The 17534-nt window shown below is 40.7% G+C and overlaps 3 protein-coding genes across 3 annotated transcripts in view; all 3 read left to right on the top strand.

The window, feature by feature from the left end:
• Positions 1-4384: 4384 nt before the first annotated feature.
• galk1 (galactokinase 1) lies at positions 4385-15322 on the top strand. Its single transcript, XM_054598920.1, is given in 9 exon segments — positions 4385-4581; positions 4583-4675; positions 5616-5805; positions 6037-6156; positions 7016-7151; positions 7333-7514; positions 8217-8367; positions 8469-8631; positions 14336-15322. Coding segments are annotated over 9 exon segments (1182 nt in total). The 5' UTR covers positions 4385-4509; the 3' UTR covers positions 14411-15322.
• Positions 10087-13054, top strand: LOC129091339 (BTB/POZ domain-containing protein KCTD21-like). Its single transcript, XM_054598921.1, has 2 exons — positions 10087-10659; positions 12349-13054. The coding sequence occupies exons 1-2, from the start codon at positions 10246-10248 to the stop codon at positions 12811-12813; spliced, it is 879 nt and encodes a 292-aa protein (XP_054454896.1). The 5' UTR covers positions 10087-10245; the 3' UTR covers positions 12814-13054.
• A 946-nt stretch (positions 15323-16268) lies between the features above and the next one.
• The window catches only part of llgl2 (LLGL scribble cell polarity complex component 2), a 30613-nt gene continuing 29347 nt past the window's right edge, over positions 16269-17534 (top strand). The window contains exon 1 of the mRNA XM_054598716.1: positions 16269-16577. The gene's annotated coding sequence lies outside the window, so the exon portion shown is untranslated. The remainder of the gene's footprint in view (positions 16578-17534) is intronic.

Raw genomic sequence — 17534 nt, 5'->3', positions numbered from 1 at the left:
AATCCAGGCGGAAAAAAAAAAAAGATTCTGGCCCTAATTCATAAAACATAATGGTTATCGCCTTGTTTTACAAATATTGCAGCTATATCCTCAACCTGTCTCCAATCTATGGAACAAGAGGATGTTTTTTTGTCTCTTTAATCCCCCATTTAATCTAGGTTTTCTTGTCAGAGACTCGAGAATTTACTGACAACCCATAGAACCAGCCTGCAGAAGTCTATTGATCTACGAGACCGTGACCAAAGTTTGGTGCTCGATTTGGTCCCTACATTTTGAACATACGACTTCTTGCTAACGTCTCAAGCCTCCTGAAGGCTTTTTAACCACAATCATCTTGTTGTAGTATATTTTAACCTTGACCTGGCAGTCATGTGTGGGTTTATTGCCAGTGTATTGTCATGTCAACAATGCAACTACTAAGAAGTATCCCTCTGTCGCAGCTGATCAGGAACATGCCAGGGGAAACACAAAGAGTGAAATTCAAACTAAAGACCCTGTAACTTTGGAAGGTTATACTTACACAGCTAAAGCCTCATATTAGCTTTAGCCTTCTGACAGTGGAGTCACATTAAGAAGGATGTGTTTACAGCCACTATTAACAGGATTAATAATTACAGGATTAATATTTACAACAACCAGGTACTCACTAGTATATTCTGATATCAAGGTTTACTTCTAAGCTCATTGTGAAGCTTATGTTCGCATCGTACTCGTAACCAGCAATTTAGTATCAGTAACTCAGAGAAACTAGGTTATGCAGGTAATCTGAGAACATGTTTACAGGCAGTCTAATAACAGTTACTGTAAATCTGTGTATACAAGCAGCAGGACGGTATCCTAAAACAGCTCTCAGTGTAAATCTGCAGGCTGCTCTCACACACTCTTTGTAGCTATGCTATACTATACTAGCTATGTAGTTGTTTTAACACAGACATTTATTTATTTGTCATGTACCTTCTGTACTTAAGTGACGCCACTTCCGTAGAGATTTTTACCCAAACATTGAATTATTCGTCAAGTAATTTCTGTACTTAAGTTTCATAGTCATTTTAACCAAAACGCTGACGTAAATGTCACATAGCTTTTGTACTTAAGTTCCATAGTTATTTTAACCCCATTGATGATTTATTTGTCATGTAACTTCCATACTTAACTGAAGCCACTTCCGTGGTTATTTAAAGCCAATCATTTACTTATTTGTCACATAACTTCTTTGCTTTAGTTTCATAGTTATTTTAACTCAAAAGTATACATATTTGAAATCTAACTTTTGTACTTAAGTTCCGCAGTTATTTTAACCCAATTGTTGATTTATTTGTCACATAGCTTCCGTACATAAGTGACGTCACTTCTGTAGTTATGTTGATCCAAACATAAATATTTTACTAAACCTAACAATGTAGTTTTTGTTTGCCTAAACACTGCAGGGCATTCACAGTAGCATGTGTTGCTGGACTTAGGAAAACACATGACAAATAACAAACTCACTTTTTGTAACATATAAAACAAACCGTTGTAAGAGGATACGTTGAAATTTGACACTGGCAACTTTCCACATATTATACAGCAAAAGCCATGAGGAAAACAACGATAGATTTTTGAAGATGTGACGGATGATACAAACAATGATGAAGAAACTTTTCTGCCCGTCTGACGTCCGCTGTACAAATGAAGGGCCTATTGGCAGTTCTATTCCGTCCTAGTACTTTCATAACGTAGCGGGGTGTGTTATGTGAAATGTAATATATATGTTTTGAAAAGATAACTTTTGTTGTTAAATGTTTGATTCACAGTGACATGTATTTTAGCTGGACAAAATCAATTTGTTCATCCTTTCTATCCGTGAATGACCAAACTATATTATTAAGTAGCCATCTAGAGTTTTTATACTATAAATAGAATTTGCTCTGTTATGCAATAGATGCTGCCTTATTGTTAGCTTGTTAGACAAGACTTATATGCACGTGCTTCATAGAAGCAACAACTTAGCTTTCTTAGCTCTATTTCACTTTGTCTTTGTTTACTTTGTGTTTAGATACTAGGTACTCTGCAGTGCAATCCTGGCCACTGTGACAAAAATGCTTTGTTAGTGTCAGTGTTTGAACAGATAATAAGACTTGTCTCTTTGTTAGACATCACTCTGTTAAGTCATCTGCTGTAGCTTATGTTAAAGAAAAGGCTTTACACAGTGTTGTTTTTATTGAGGGACATTTTGTTTTGTTGAGCTGGTTTAATGACATTTATATTTTGTTGATTTACACGTGTCAAGAAGAACTATGAATATTTATACTAAAATAATTTCATGAAGAATTTTATGTTGAAGAAAAGGTTTTACAAGGTGTTGTTTTTATTTTGTTTTTGGAGCTGATTTTAGAACATTCATATTTTGTTGATTTACACATGATAAGAATAACTATGAATATTTATATTAGGATAATCTCATGAAGAATCTTGTGAATTGAGGATCATTTGGATCAGGACTGTGTGCTAGAAAGATGAAGGGAGATCAGTATATGTCTCCGATCTTCTAAATCTTTGAAATAATAATAAAAAAAACTTCTAAATATGTTTGGCATCATGAGAAGACTGCTAAAGAAACATTTTTGTCAGATGCTTTGTAGATTTGACCAAGTAGATTATCAGACAGTTCTTGTAGAATTAGGCCAGTGCTAATATTTAACAACCTCAGACAAATTCCAGCCCTGTGTCTGACCAAACTGTACTTACATGTATCAGGAGTGAAGTGCAAGAACTACCTATAGGGTTAAAGACCAAATGTGTGCATTTTAAACTGTAGCAAGTCATGATAACAAAAACTGTAAATGTACAAATCCAGAGCATTGACATCCTTATGTTTATTTATTATATTTGAAGTATTACTGTTTGCTTTTGTCATAAACCAGCTGTATGTCATCAACCTGATGTTACTTATTGAAACAGGTAATATACAGGATGATACAAAGAAATGAAAAAACTTGTTGAACAAAGTGAAGAACCTGCCAGATAGTATTTGAGTAATGCTCTTAACCAAGCTGTCAACTGACACAACCAAATGACATGTTTGTTTTTTACGGTGAAAAAATAAAAATAAAAGTATGAGTTCAGCATTAAATTGCCCTGGTTTGTATTTTTCATTCAAATCTCAATCATGAAGGGTGTTTCATTGAATCCAGTTTAAAGGGGTACACCACATAAATTAAGAATTACAATATGTTATGTCCATGGCCGAGGAAAGTTCAATACATGTGAACATATGCACTGTTTAGCTGGCTTGTCTGTCGAAGCACTTTGTAAACCTTGTTTTTAAAAGGTGCTATATAAATAAAGTTATCATTATTATTATTATTATTATTATTATGAGCCAGAAACCACAGAAGGAAGTCTCAAACATGTTAAGTCATCAGGTATAAAGCACGAAATCACAAACTATACACTACATACTCAACATACAACACGATGATCTTGTGAGAATCATAAAGTCATAACTATTTAAAAAATATACATGTAGGCTTGAAAGAGGGTAATCTTACACTTCCATTTAAACACTTCAAGTGTTAATGAGGTTACAGTGGTGTCTGCAATCCTCAGTTAATACTGGCGTCACTACTTATTGTATTGTGGGATATTAATGCCCACGTAGTGTTTGCATACTATCACGAGAATATGCAAAAAGTACCATTGGTTTCAAAGCCAAGGTTTCAGACATGCAAAAACAATCTCATACTGTTTTAGCATACTAAATAGCACGTTAGTGTGGACATTCAGATGCAACAAATCAAATGAACACATTTTGAATTTAGGAGAGATTTTTTGGTGGTCACTAATATTCTGGCACTGTTTAAGGCCATAGGAATAACATGAATTTATTTTGAAAGTTGATGTAGTTCCCCATTAGGAGTGGTGTCAGCAAACAGCAGGCCCACAGTTTGACTGTGTTAACAGCAGAAAGGCAGCAGGGCCACGGTGACCGGACCAGCATGCTAATAACTGGACACTTGTGGCTCAGTTATAAAAAAAACTCTCAGGGACTTGAACCTTCGACCTTTGTGTGCACGGGGTGGCCACCGGAGCATTTGATGCATGGTGGGACAGTGGCCACCAGGGGGAGCCCCACTCCGTATGAAGTACTGCATTCAGTCTATGAGATGAACAGTTGCTCTTGTAGGAAACTTAAGTGGAATTTCAAGGTACTATTACTGTAGTATTTCCATGTTATGCAACTTTAAACTTCTACTTCAGTACATCACAGAGGGAAATATTGTTTGTGAAAAAGCAGTGTTCCGACGTTGAAATAAAGAGCTGGAATAGCAAACTGTGTCACGTGACCTCTTCCCACCAATCAGAGCTACACATTAAACTATTCGGCCACACCCACCAGGAAGTAAACAGCACCTGACATGCCATAAGAACTTAGCATTTTTTTTGTTAGCTGTTAAATCACCCATATATCATTTTGGGGGATTTTGTGCGCATGTGACGTTGATATAGTTTAAAGTAGTTTAAAAAAAAATGGCCAGTTCTTTTCCAAGTGTACCCGAACTCGTTGCTGATGCTATCCGTCTGTACGGGGAGGTGTTCGGGGGGGGGGGCTCCTCAGACGGCGGTGTGTGCCCCGGGAAGAGTCAACCTGATCGGGGAGCACACCGACTACAACCAGGGATTTGTGCTTCCGATGGTAACTTCACGACTGGTCCCTCCGCTGGCTCAAACACTTTACCAGTGTGATTTGTGTGAACAGGGAAACACTGTTGATTGTCTGTCACACCAAATCTCGTGTGAAATTATGGCAATTGAATGTTTTATTGTATTGCCTGTTGGCGCACATGAACAGGCTCTTGTCATCTTCATGACATTGTAAGGAGTTACTCTACTGTTGGACATGTAACGTTCTGCAGTGACTGGCCTGCTCTGTAATATTGTGTTAACAACAGCGTTGTTGTTCAAAATATACCCCAGGTTGATAGGGGTATATTCACCATTGATATTACCAGCTCATAATTTAAATTAAATTAAGACAATACATATATATATATATATATATATATATATATATATATATATATATATATATATATATATATATATATATATATATATATATATATATATATATATATATATATATATATATATATATATATATCTTTATTAAATATATATCTTTATTAAATATGTGCTAATTTGCATACATCTCCAGAACAGAAATCTGAACATTGGATTAAGCCAAATTCATATTTTGGTTCCTTTTTTTTGGCCATAAAAAACTTTAAAAAAACGTCAGAATAAAGATATGAATGAAACTGGGAAGTTTGGTCAATACAGGTGAACAAGGTAAAAAAAGAAAGAGACACCACAATATGCAACTTCCCCAACTTGATTATTAACATTAAGTAAAAAAAAAAAAACTACATTATTACTATTACTACGTTATTTCCTGTAGTCGTAACAGAAGAGAAGAACCTAAGGACTAGAACACGAAATACAGTTCCACATATCAGTAATAAGCAGGAAATGTTATCCTTCCTGTTTTGTTTTTTTTGGGTTATTTCCCCTGTGACAAAGAGGAAAAGATAACCACTCAGCTGCATTGGGTTTGTTTGTGTTTGGTGAGCCAGGCGCTGCCCCTGGTGACTGTGGTTGTTGGGAGTCAAACCTCTGGCCCGGATGTTACCGTGGTAACGGCAACTGAGGATGCTGACGAGCCTCGGAGGGTGGACTTCAGCCTGCCCAGTGATGGATCTCCGCTTCCGCCGGGTTTACCCAGCTGGGCAAACTATGTGAAGGGAGTTATTCAGCATTACCGGGGTAAACTAAGCAATGAGTGTATCCATAGCTACAATATACATTACACTTAAAGAAAATAAATATTACTAATAATAATACTTCAAGTGTTCACCTCACACAGCAAATGTAGTCCTGTCAAAGTGAATGAGATCAGATCTCCAGCATTTCTCACGTTTTTGACCTGCTTTGGTTGGACACTGCAGCGTATTTATTATATGTGTACTGTCTCCCTGTCTGTCTCGTGTGCTTCAGCTCCTCCTGTCCCGGGTTTCAGGGCGGTGATAGCGAGCAGTGTCCCCCTGGGAGGAGGTCTGTCCAGTTCCGCCTCTCTGGAGGTGGCTTGCTACACATTCCTGCAGCAACTCAAGCCAGGTCAGAATCTGAGTACAGTCGGACCAGCGTGACTCTGATGTTCAGTCAGTGCAGTCAGGAAGGAATCTATCATTATATTAGAGATGGATGATGTCCAGTGATTTTCTTTTGTTTTTCAAGAAAAGGCCAATTTTGGATCGACGCATCGGCAAACTGACGAGTTAGTGTTTACATTATGATTATTGCTTAATTACACCCTAAAGTTCTGCTGCAGTTGAGGCTAAAATTCAATAAGACACTTCTGCAACCCTTCTGGGTTATTTTTCCAGCCTGGATTTTTGGTTTATACTCAAAGACTGTATGTAAGAAGTGGAGGCAGTTACCGTGACGTCAGTCATTGGTTTGCCGCCTACGGTTTTGAAGCCTTGAGTTTTGGCGTTTTTGCCGTCAACCTCTTTTTTTTTTTTGCCTTCGCCATCTTTGTTTTTGGCTGTAGCCATCTTGTTTTCTTTGCAACCAGAAGTGACACGAGAGGGTGGCGCTAAGTACCACCAAGAGCTAAATTAGACAATTCCATAGACCATAGACCATAAACCATACCCTGCTTTATGGTCTGTTTGACTCTAAATGGACCATAATTTACTAAATGAACATCATGCTGTATTGAAGAAGACTTGAAACTAGAGATTGAGACCATAAACTCATGTTTACAATGTTTACTGAGGGAATAAATCAAGAGAGAAGAAGGGTCATTTTCTCATAGACTTTTATACAATTTGACTTATTTTTGCAACCAGAGGAGTCGCCCCCTGCTGGTCAATAGAGTGAATGCAAGTTCAAGGCACTTCTGCATGGGCTTCACTTTTCAGAACTGGAAGTTGCCTCCTGTATTCACTCTACATCTTTCTTATTTTTTCAGATGAAGGAGACAAGGTATTAACAGCGGTAGCCTGCCAGAAGGCTGAACACACTCATGCCAGTGTGCCCTGTGGCATTATGGATCAGTTTGTGTCTGTTCTCGGCAGAGAGGGCCATGCCTTACTCATAGACTGCAGGTAATTTAAACATCTAATGAGAGTGGGTTAATCCAACATTTTTTTGGTAACATTCAATAGTAAAAACGTTCCGTCTCTTCTCTGTTACGATGTTGGCATGTTTTTGGCAAAACGTTTCTGAGAGGAGGGACATATTTACATCCACCAATTTCATAATGTACTTGTTTGTGTTTGGACTCAGGTCGCTGGAGGCCACCCCAGTCCCTCTGTCAGATCCAGGCTTGGTCATTCTCATCACCAACTCCAATGTGAAGCACTCTCTGACCGGCAGTGAGTACCCCATGAGACGCAGGCGGTGTGAGGAGGCTGCCTCCATCCTGGGAAAGGACAGTCTCAGAGATGCCACCATTAAGGACCTGGAGGGTGTGAAGTATATATATTTTTAATCCTCCTGTCCCTTTCTGTCTTATTTAATGATGCCTTATCCTGCTCTGTCATGGACTATCTTGCCGTCTTAACTCCTGCCCTGTCCTACCATCCTTCCATTCATGTAATTCTGTCTTGTCCCGTCTTTCATCGACCCTCTCCCCTTGGGTCTCGTACGGCTTGTCCTGCCCCAGTGATCTAGTGCTAGCCTGTCTGTTCAAAAGTTCCAACCCCTCTAAATAAACCATAATTTACCAAATGAACATCATGCTGTATTGAAGAAGACTTAAAACTAGAGATTGAGACCATAAACTCGTGTTTATAATGTTTACTAAGGTAATAAATCAAGTCAGAAGTAGGGTCATTTTCTCATAGACTTCTATACATCAGAGTTCTTTTTGCAACCAGAAGAGTCGCCTCCTGCTGGTCAGAAAAGAGAATACAAGTTTTAAGACTCTTCCGCATCGGCTTCACTCGGCAGAACAGGAGGTTGCCGCCTGGATAACAACACACACAGAGGGACAGTGACTTCATTCTCTGCTCAGGAATACATAATTCAACCATATCTTTACATAGGAAATAGTTGCGTTGCTATATCAATGCTGTGTATTCCGATTAAGGAAATTGATTTTAACTAACATCCAATGATCTTGAAGCCCGACATAGCGTTTGAAGTCCATACCTTCCCTATCATTTCAGAGGCAAGGGACAGACTGGATGACGTAACCTATCGACGAGCTCGTCACGTGATTGAAGAGATAGAAAGAACCGTCAAAGCTGCCGAAGCCCTGAAGAGAGGAGCCTACAAAGAGTTCGGTGTGCTTATGGTGGAGAGCCACAACTCCCTCAGGTAAAAGTTAAAGAAGCTGTATCACACCCGTGGAACCTTAGAGCCAGTGTTTAGGACAAAATGTGCGAGGCGTGAGTGCTAACCGGGTGTCCCTATGTCAGAGACTTGTACGAGGTGAGCTGCAGGGAGCTGGACGAGCTGGTGTCCGCAGCCCTGGAGGTGGAGGGGGTGTTCGGCAGCCGGATGACCGGCGGAGGATTCGGCGGATGCACCGTGACTTTACTGCAGGCCCACGCCATTGACAGGACTATACTCCACATACAGGTTAAAACACACACACACACACACACACACACGTTCAAACACCTTGAACTTTAGAGACTGTAAGGGAATTATCAGGATTATCATCAACAGATAAGGTATTTTCTTTTTAATTCATATACAGAGAGCTGGTAGATACCTTAGACTGTATTTAACAAGTGGACGTAGTCATTGTGACATCACCAATTGATCTCTGGACTGTTGCTCTGCGAATTCACTGTAGCCATCTTGGATTATGGCCGTCGCTATGTTATTGTTTTTTTTTAACCCAATGAACGGAAGTTACCATATTTGGAATTAGGTAGATTGATGTAGGGACGCCGTATACGGCTCCGGTAGAGGCAGCAACCTGTCAATCACAGTAAGTCCGCCCTAAAGCGTACCCTGCTTTATGGTCTATTTGATTCTGAATGAACCATAATTTACTAAATGAACATCATGCTGTATTGAAGAAGACAAGTTCTAAGACACTTCCGCATTGGCTTCACTCGGCAGAAAGAGGTTGCTGCCTGATTAAACAGTGATTCAGCATCTTCCATTCGTCCGCCTTTCACATTGTTGTTTAGTTTTTATTTGTTGACTACATTCCTTCTTAGTTCTCATTTTCATGTGGTTACTTTTTATTTAGTTTTGTTCTTGCTTTGTTTGCGAAAAATAAATATTTAATGACAGAAATTTGGTTGATGAAATTAAAACTGGTTCAGACTGATATCATTTACTTTTGAAGATCCCATTTGTAGCAAGTAACTGACTTATACATATTCGGCTGACTTAGTCTCATCCTGCAACATGATGCAGCAGGAGCAACAAAGTCAGGTTTGTTCGTTTTGTTTAGTTGGGGAGTTTGAACATTTTCTGTTTTCATGATTCTGTTTTCTGGGAAAATCTTTTCAATCCTAAGGGCATTTGAAATGAAAAGTGTCTGAGGACATTGTTCATTTGTTCACAGGGGATAAAGAGCACATTCAATGTTCTGTCTGTCACTTTAAGGGGCGCATTTCAGACAAATTGCCCAGTCCCTCGTGTCTTGCTCAGACAGCTCCTGTGTGTGTGTGTGTGTGTGTGTGTGTGTGTGAGAGTGAGAGTGTGAGTGTGAGAGAGAGTGTGAGACAGATCAGGGGGGTATGAGCTGAGAATAAAAGCCAGCTTCGCAGAGCCACAAGTGTCCAGTTATTAGCATGCTGGTCCGGTCACCGTGGCCCTGCTGCCTTTCTGCTGTTAACACAGTCAAACTGTGGGCCTGCTGTTTGCTGACACCACTCCTAATGGACAAAGATGTACATTTAACCGCAGAGATTCACAGGAACTTATAAGGATGACACTTCTGCTTGGCAAAAATGAGACGGAAAAGAGCAGCAGACTTATTTTTCTTATGTTTGAAACTTCCTAAATTTTCAGCTTTGGAAACGGACTTGGCAGATGTCCTTGCATCTTTTCTCACTTGGCCGTATCCTGGCTACTCGCTGTCAAGTCTCTCTCGGAAACAAAAGAAGCACTTGAAACATCCACATACCCTCAGTTACCCTCAGTCCTCAGCATTCCTGATCAGAGCAGAAGGGATCCTCGTCCTCCCAATAACAACATCAGAGAGGACTCCACGATCGCCTTGCCACCAAGATGCCAAACCTCAACTCACCGGATGACAACAGCAACAGGACCTCTCTCCGGGACCCGGTGTCACTGAACGTAGGCGGAGAAATCTACACCACCACCCTGGACACCCTGACACGCTGCCGCGACTCCATGCTCGGCGCAATGTTCAGCGGACAAATCCCCGCGCTGAGAGATAACGGAGGGAACGTCTTCATAGACAGAGACGGCAAAGTCTTCCGGTACATTCTGAACTATCTGCGCTCCAGCTCCCTGGACCTGCCGGATGGCTTTTCAGAGCTGGCCCTGCTGCGGAGGGAGGCAGATTTCTTCCAGATACGGCCCCTGCTGGAGGAGATCTGCCGCTACGAGGCGTCGGTTCCTCTCAGCCTTAGAGGAGGGCCGCTAGGAGCCATGATTGTGGTGAATGTTGATTCCAAGGTATGTTTTTTAAAAAGGTTGGGTTTTTTTATTTTTTTATTTGAATCAAGTCAATGGGCCTAATGCAGTGGGAAATTCTTCCCTCCATTCATTTTTGTGAATGAATCCATCCCACAAACGGAATGGAACTGGTAGACTTATATTGCAGCTTAGGGGTAGCTGATTATGCAAAATGATCAAATCCCAAGAGGGCAAAACTATCAATTTCACAACAAGTTTGTCCAGTTCCGAGATTTTGGATAAGAAAATGTTATTGCATGAGGCCCATTATTTGAGTTTAAGTTCAGATTAGATATTGACTAGGCAGACCATGGACACAATTGGTATGATATAGCTTTTCACATTCCCATGTAAGATAAGGCGATATGATGATGAATATATTAAGAGAATCTCTTCAGAGATTTCCCTGGTTGTTGGATCCATTAAGGTGCTTTCAGACGAGCAGTTACAGCTGTGAACTCAGTCACCTGTGTGATTTTGGACGGCAGCATTTAGATAAATAGAGATGGACAACTTGTCTCCACTTCCTCCCACTGTACAAAAGCGAAGCCAAAATATCCCAGATACGGGAGCTGCCATCTTGAGATTTCTACAGCCAGCCACCAGGGGGGTTGATCGAGATGCTTTGGCTTCACCTTTGGGGAACTGTCATGTTGTCCATCGTTAAAAACCTTTACCATAGACTACTGGATTCTGCCATTCACCTACTTAAACCTCATCACTTAACCAAATAGAGCCAGTTATATCTTAAAATAGAGGAAAAGGTCTTTAATTAATACGGGCCACATAATAAAACTACAGTTTGTTCACTGCTCATGAAAAGAAACATCAGTAGGGATCAGTTCCTGGAATGAAAAAAAGTTCATCAATCTTCTGCACACTTCCTTAGTGGCAACCGAAGTTGGCATATGAGGCGCCTTGTGTGACAGATAAACATTTTATGAAACACACTTTATTTGTTTTCATGCTGAGAGTTATAGGAGAAGATTGACACCGCTCTCTGCGTATCAGTATGCTAAATATGAAGCGGCCGGCTAATTTAGCTTAGCACAAAGATTAGAGGCGGTGGTGTAAAAGCTAGCATGGCTCTGTTGAGACGGTACGCTAAAGCTCACCAATAAGACGTTATACCTTGTTTGTTTAATTCGTACAAACAAGTGTAAAAACAATAAATGAAATTGCCATCCCGAGAAATATATACACACACCCTAAAACCGTGATTTCATGTTAACACTCTTTTGGAATTTGTGAAGAATGTGTCAATTAGCGGGTTTTTAACATCGCAAAGTTTGTTACTTTAGGACAGAGCCTGGCTAGCTGTTTTCAGTCTTTGTGCTTAGCTAAATTAGCTTCATATTAGGTATACCCACACAATGGTCATCTAACTCTTGGTAAATAAGCCCAACCCTCAAAATGCCAGCTTTTGACTGAATTTGAATTTCGGTTGGGTTAAACAGAAAACTGCATAAGAATGTTATAGCGTCGATCAGCCTGACTTTTAGTTGGGAAATCCAAAATTATAGATATGACTGGCATTGAGTAACCTTTTGAGAATCAGTTTATGTTTACCATCAACACAGTTTGTGAGTAGAAAATGTGTGTTTGCACATGGACATGGACAGACCGGTTCTTTTGTTTGTGTACACTCTGGAGAATGTGTAGTCAGCACAGTCTGCCCTCTCATTCCAGGTCCGCGTTCTCCACTTTAACTTGCGCCATGGGCCGGAAAACTATGAACTCCGCACATGCTCAGTGCGAGCCTTCACAGTTGACCTCTTTTGTACCTGGAGGGCCTTCCTGGCCCTCCTCTGTGAGCGCTTCTCCTACAGAACGCCCCAGGGTCTCGCAAACCCCCGTCCCTGCAACCCGTCTCAGAACAGGCTGAAACTGGAGTGGGTGCCAAGGCCTGACGAACTCCCACAGGACCAGTACGACAAGCAGTCCTACCGGGGGCTAACCGTCTCCAACCCTGAGCTTGCGCAGTCGGACGACATCACGAACATGCACTGGAACCCCAGCGATATCAAGGACATGCAGGAGTTTGTAGAGGAGCTGCTGAAGGTGTCTTTGGCCGAAGGTTTCAAGGTTGATCTGGTGACTCCCGACCCGGCGGAAATACTTAACTGCACCTCACTCCGGCTTGTCAAGGGCTGAGCTCTAGTCAAAGCCTTGAAAAAAAAAAAAATAGAAGTTTCACCCTGTGACAAACTTGGTTGCTGCAAAAATGCTTAAAAGCCCGGCCCTCTTTCTGGGATCTTGGACAAAGCTGGTTCCAGAGTATAGAGAGAGTATATCTGGGGATGGCTTTCACCTGCTGGCGAGCACTTCTGGTGTCATTGAGGCGGGGGAGGGGGCCAACTTTGCAGGGAGGTTGCCGGGCAACGATCATTGTAATCAGCTGATGGCAAAGAAATTTGAAGTTTGAGCTAGGCTAGCTGTTTCCCGCAATGCATAGATACGAGAGTGTCGTCTAACAAAAACAGGACTTTCACCCAGGAGACCACTGTTTGTGTCCCGTGTGAAACCAAAAGTCAATGTGTGGGATGTAAAATGACATACCACAAAGAACTATGTCCTTTACAAAACTTCTTACATAAAAAGTTCCGTTACCCAAACCATAATCTTTGGTTTCCTTAACCTAAATAAGTAGTTTTGTTACCTAAATCTTACCAAGTGGTTTTGTTGTCTAAACCTAAAGAAGTAGTTTTGTTGCCTAAACTCTACAAAGTCTTTATGTTGCTTTAACCTAAAGAAGTAGTTTTGTTTGCTAATCCTAAAGAAGTAGTTTTGTTGCCTAATCCTAAAGAAGTAGTTTTGTTTCCTAATCCTAAAGAAGTGGTTCTGTTGTTTTAAACCTGAAATTGTTTCAGTATTGTTGACACGCAATTTTACCACATTCCGTGCCACCACAACGTAATGCGCCGTTAAGAGGTAGTTTCAGTTAGGTCTAGTTTGGTCTGTGATATCACATTGCCTTTCAGACTTAGAAATTCAGCTTTAGACCTAAAACATACATCAGATGGGAGAGTTACATTTTTTTCTCTCATTTAGTTCCTATTTTTAAGTTTAATTTTGAAAGTTTTTTGCTGGGTTTTCTACATAGTTGACAGGAATGGAAAGATAACATTTTATCAGACTTGACTAATAATAAATGTATATTTTTCCAACAAATAAAAAAAATCTGCATCAAGGCTCCACATTAGAATCAGCTTATTCACATGATTTCATGATAAGTTAAACTGACTGTATTTCCCTGAGGGAGGGCTATATCCAGCTGCCGCCTTTTGAATGACTTATAGGGGGAGTCCGATGAGTTATGGACTCAGTGTTTAAATCTGGAGGAGGAAAAGATGCATCTTGGCCGAGGAGGAAAGGTGTCTCGTTGCAGGAAACAAAACCGGTGGTTCCTTCTTCTTGCTCCCTCTTTGAACTTCCTTCCTCGAACTGTGAGGAGCACAGAATGGCTCTGCAGCCCCTCTAGATGGACAGTCTGTTTTTAAAATGCTTATTCACATTCACCGCAATAAACATCAGTGTGCTCTCATACAGCTTTAGACTTTAGCTCTCCAATTTTAGTGATTTGTTTCAGATTTATTATTGGTTGAAGGTTACTATGGTTTAAGTACTCATTGAGTTTTTGTGTGTGTTTGTATGTTTGTCATTTTTTCCTTAATAGGAGCGATACAGTGGAACCCCAACTTTCTATGTCACCACTCCTTCAGAGGGAGCCCGGGCTCTCAGTCTGCCCTAACATTTATCAACTCATCTCTGCTTTATAACAGATTCATTCCTCTTTATGGGCCTTTTCATTTCCTTTCAATTTTCACTGTTAAAGTTAAACTGATTTGCCGTTATGCGCACAAGCTGATTGAGAAGCATTCTGCTAAAGTGCCTTCGTAGTAAGACATTGTTTCACCTGTACACCAGACAGACACAGTTAGAGATTAGCTGGTGGAACATTGGGTAGCTTTCAGGAGTTGGTGGAGATCAAAATCATAGCTAAAAGGAGACTGCATGTTCCAACATTCATCAGGTGGTCCAAAAACCTGTGTTATTGTGTGCTGGATGTGTAAGTCGTATGTGAATACATTAGCCATTATAACTTTGTAAGGCAATAAAATATCAGGACTGTGTGTCAACTTCCATCCAATAATGGCCAAGAGCTAAGTAACTTTAAAGTCCCTGCAAACTCACACAGGTGTTTTAAATTATTCTGGCTAATTAGACATCCGCTCATCTGCTTGATTATGGGCAGATCTATGATGAGAATTGTGAATTGACGGTTAATTTAATATACTCATACAACGTATACTGCAGTTTATACTGGAGGTGTTCGTTTGGGTCAGCTAGAATAAATCACACACACGGTCTGGATTCGCACACACAGTCTTAAATCTAATCAAGCAGATTAAGTGAAAACATCTCTGGGATGAGCCGTAGCGCTCCGGGGGCTTTAATAGTATGCCAGTTTATTTGAATGAAGGTTTTGTTGTTGTTTTAAAAAGTAACTGTTGCGCTTTTGTTTCAAAGGTTATACTGGAAGTCTTATTTTCAAAATATTCTGTTTATCTCAGCCTGCCCGCTATTTAAAATGAAATTATCAAAATTGGAATTAACAAGATTAAAAATGTTACTTTTTCTTTGGTATCTTGATTTAAAATAAAAAAAAATAAACAAAAGTTCCTGTCTTGCTTTATTTTTTTGCTGTAAGGAAGCTCTGAAGAAGCTTTGGTATATGTGTATGTTTTCATATACCTTCGTTTTGACCAAAAGAAAAGGTCAGATCAAATGATGTGCGTTTTTTACTTGGATTTGTTTAAAATCAAATAGCATTCTTGTCCAGAGTATGTTTCCACTCATTGTCTGCATGACAGATTTACCCATAGTGGAATGTTCTCTTGTAAATGTGGGTTTCAGATGGTATTGTAGTGTAATAACCAAGTTTCGTGCTTACGTGTCAATATAGTGAATGTTTATAAGCAACTGTTGCTCGCCATTGCCAGGTTGCTGCGTTAGAATGCAATCAAAAAGAAAGAGTTTTGGTTGGACAACCCATCAAAGTGATAACCCGCATCTCTCTCCTCCGCACTTTAGTTAGCGTATTGCATTTGTGTGTGCAGAACAATTGTGGCTTAAAATTTAATTTATAATCACAAACGGTAAGAATTTGGCAATAAAAATAAGCATCAACAAACATGTTTATGTCCATACTCCATAAATTCGGTGTCTCCGTTATAAAACAAAAATGGAAACAATTTATCATTTCAACAAACATAAATCAGCATTTGTTTACATCCAACAACAATATTTCCCAGGACACAAGCTCAAAGCCTCATGGGAGCTGCAGCTGTGTATATCCAAATAATTGTTGTTTTACCCAAACAGAAGAAGATACCCACTTTTGCTTCGAGTATGGAATGTATCCTGCTTCAGGGGAAATGATGAAAGAAACCCTTGGTGAAAAACTCATAGGAAAAACTGCACTGACCTATGAAATGTTTTGAAACAGAGGCCAACGCGGAAGTGGGACGGGATGGGCGGGGCGGGTTTTGATTTCTCGGTGAGACTTTAACGAGGTGCACTTGAACGCATCACAAGGGAGGAGTTAGCAAAACAGTGAAGTTTAGCCTAGCAGGAAACACCGAGGTTACCACCAGCGCGGCAGTGGAAAAACAAGGAGCACCAGTCCCCGTTTCAGTTGTTTAACCGGGGCTCAGTCTCATTATTTCCTCGGCAAATACACCTTCTCTTGGATTCTAGGAGTAACGCTACTCGCTTTCGGTCTGGTCACAGTTTCCCCCCCGACTTTGAGGATAGAGCTTTAGCCAACTAAATCACCCGACACTGGCCGGGGGGGGGATCTTATCCAGCGGCTGTGAACTGTGGACATCATCTGAGCGACGGCTGTTTTGAATCAGGTGGGTTGGGAGCTTGTGCCAACAGGTGCTTGAACGCCAGCGGGGTAACGATTGCACCAGCGTCACCGTGTTCATCACAGTGCCCTGCTTTCTGCCCGGCGCCTGAACGGCTCCAACTCGAGCTAACTAAAGTTGCTAGGTTAGCCAGACTGCTGACGGGCTAGCCGGCTAACTCCTAATAGTCCTCAGAAATGAAACAGCTCGACATATGCAACGACCAGCTCCGTTGCTGTCTACATACATTATTCTATTACACGCTAAACTTTTCAGTAATGTTAGTCAACGTTACTATCTGTCAAACGTGTGCCGTCTTTGTACAGCTCGTGTTGTCTGTAGTGGTTTGTTTGATGCATTTCTTCCATGCCGACCGTACCGTATTAACTGAATGAGTTGGTAAAAACTTGTCAGTCATGTCTCATGGGAAACAGGATCTGTCTATAACGACACCGACATTGAATCCAAATGTACTTGTGCGTACATTGGTAAGGATGCGTTATTTATCCAGTCTCGTGTTTCTGGTTTGCCCACCCATTACCCAGCTTTGATATTAACTAAACTTAAACTTACAGTAAACCATGTGTCTACAACTTAGCACACACCTGGACTAAATGATAAAGCAAGACGTATCCCCGGTAACGTGACAGAAACGTATCAATACATGTATGAGTGGTTTAACCTATGTTGCCAGTGCCTTGCTAAGTGTGCAGCCAGGTGAGTAGTAGCTGGGGAGATAGAGGTTGCATAATTACGGAAACGTAGGACCTCAGCAGCAAGGCGTGCCTCCCCAGCAGGTATGTTAGTAGGCGCCCTTTGAGTCAACGGTCTGGTTTCAAGCATGAGTAATTGGTGCGTTTGGGGGGTGAGAAATAAGCGTTTCACCGGTTTGGTTAGTTTCAGGGGCAATTCCCAACAAAACGACAACATGTAGAATAAAAATGCTAACACACTTTTGTATCC

The sequence above is a fragment of the Anoplopoma fimbria genome, chromosome 5 (genome assembly GCF_027596085.1).
Source record: "Anoplopoma fimbria isolate UVic2021 breed Golden Eagle Sablefish chromosome 5, Afim_UVic_2022, whole genome shotgun sequence".
Taxonomy (NCBI): domain Eukaryota; kingdom Metazoa; phylum Chordata; class Actinopteri; order Perciformes; family Anoplopomatidae; genus Anoplopoma; species Anoplopoma fimbria.
The sequence above is the reverse complement of the archived record's forward strand: the minus strand, read 5'-3'. Positions and strand labels throughout refer to the sequence as shown.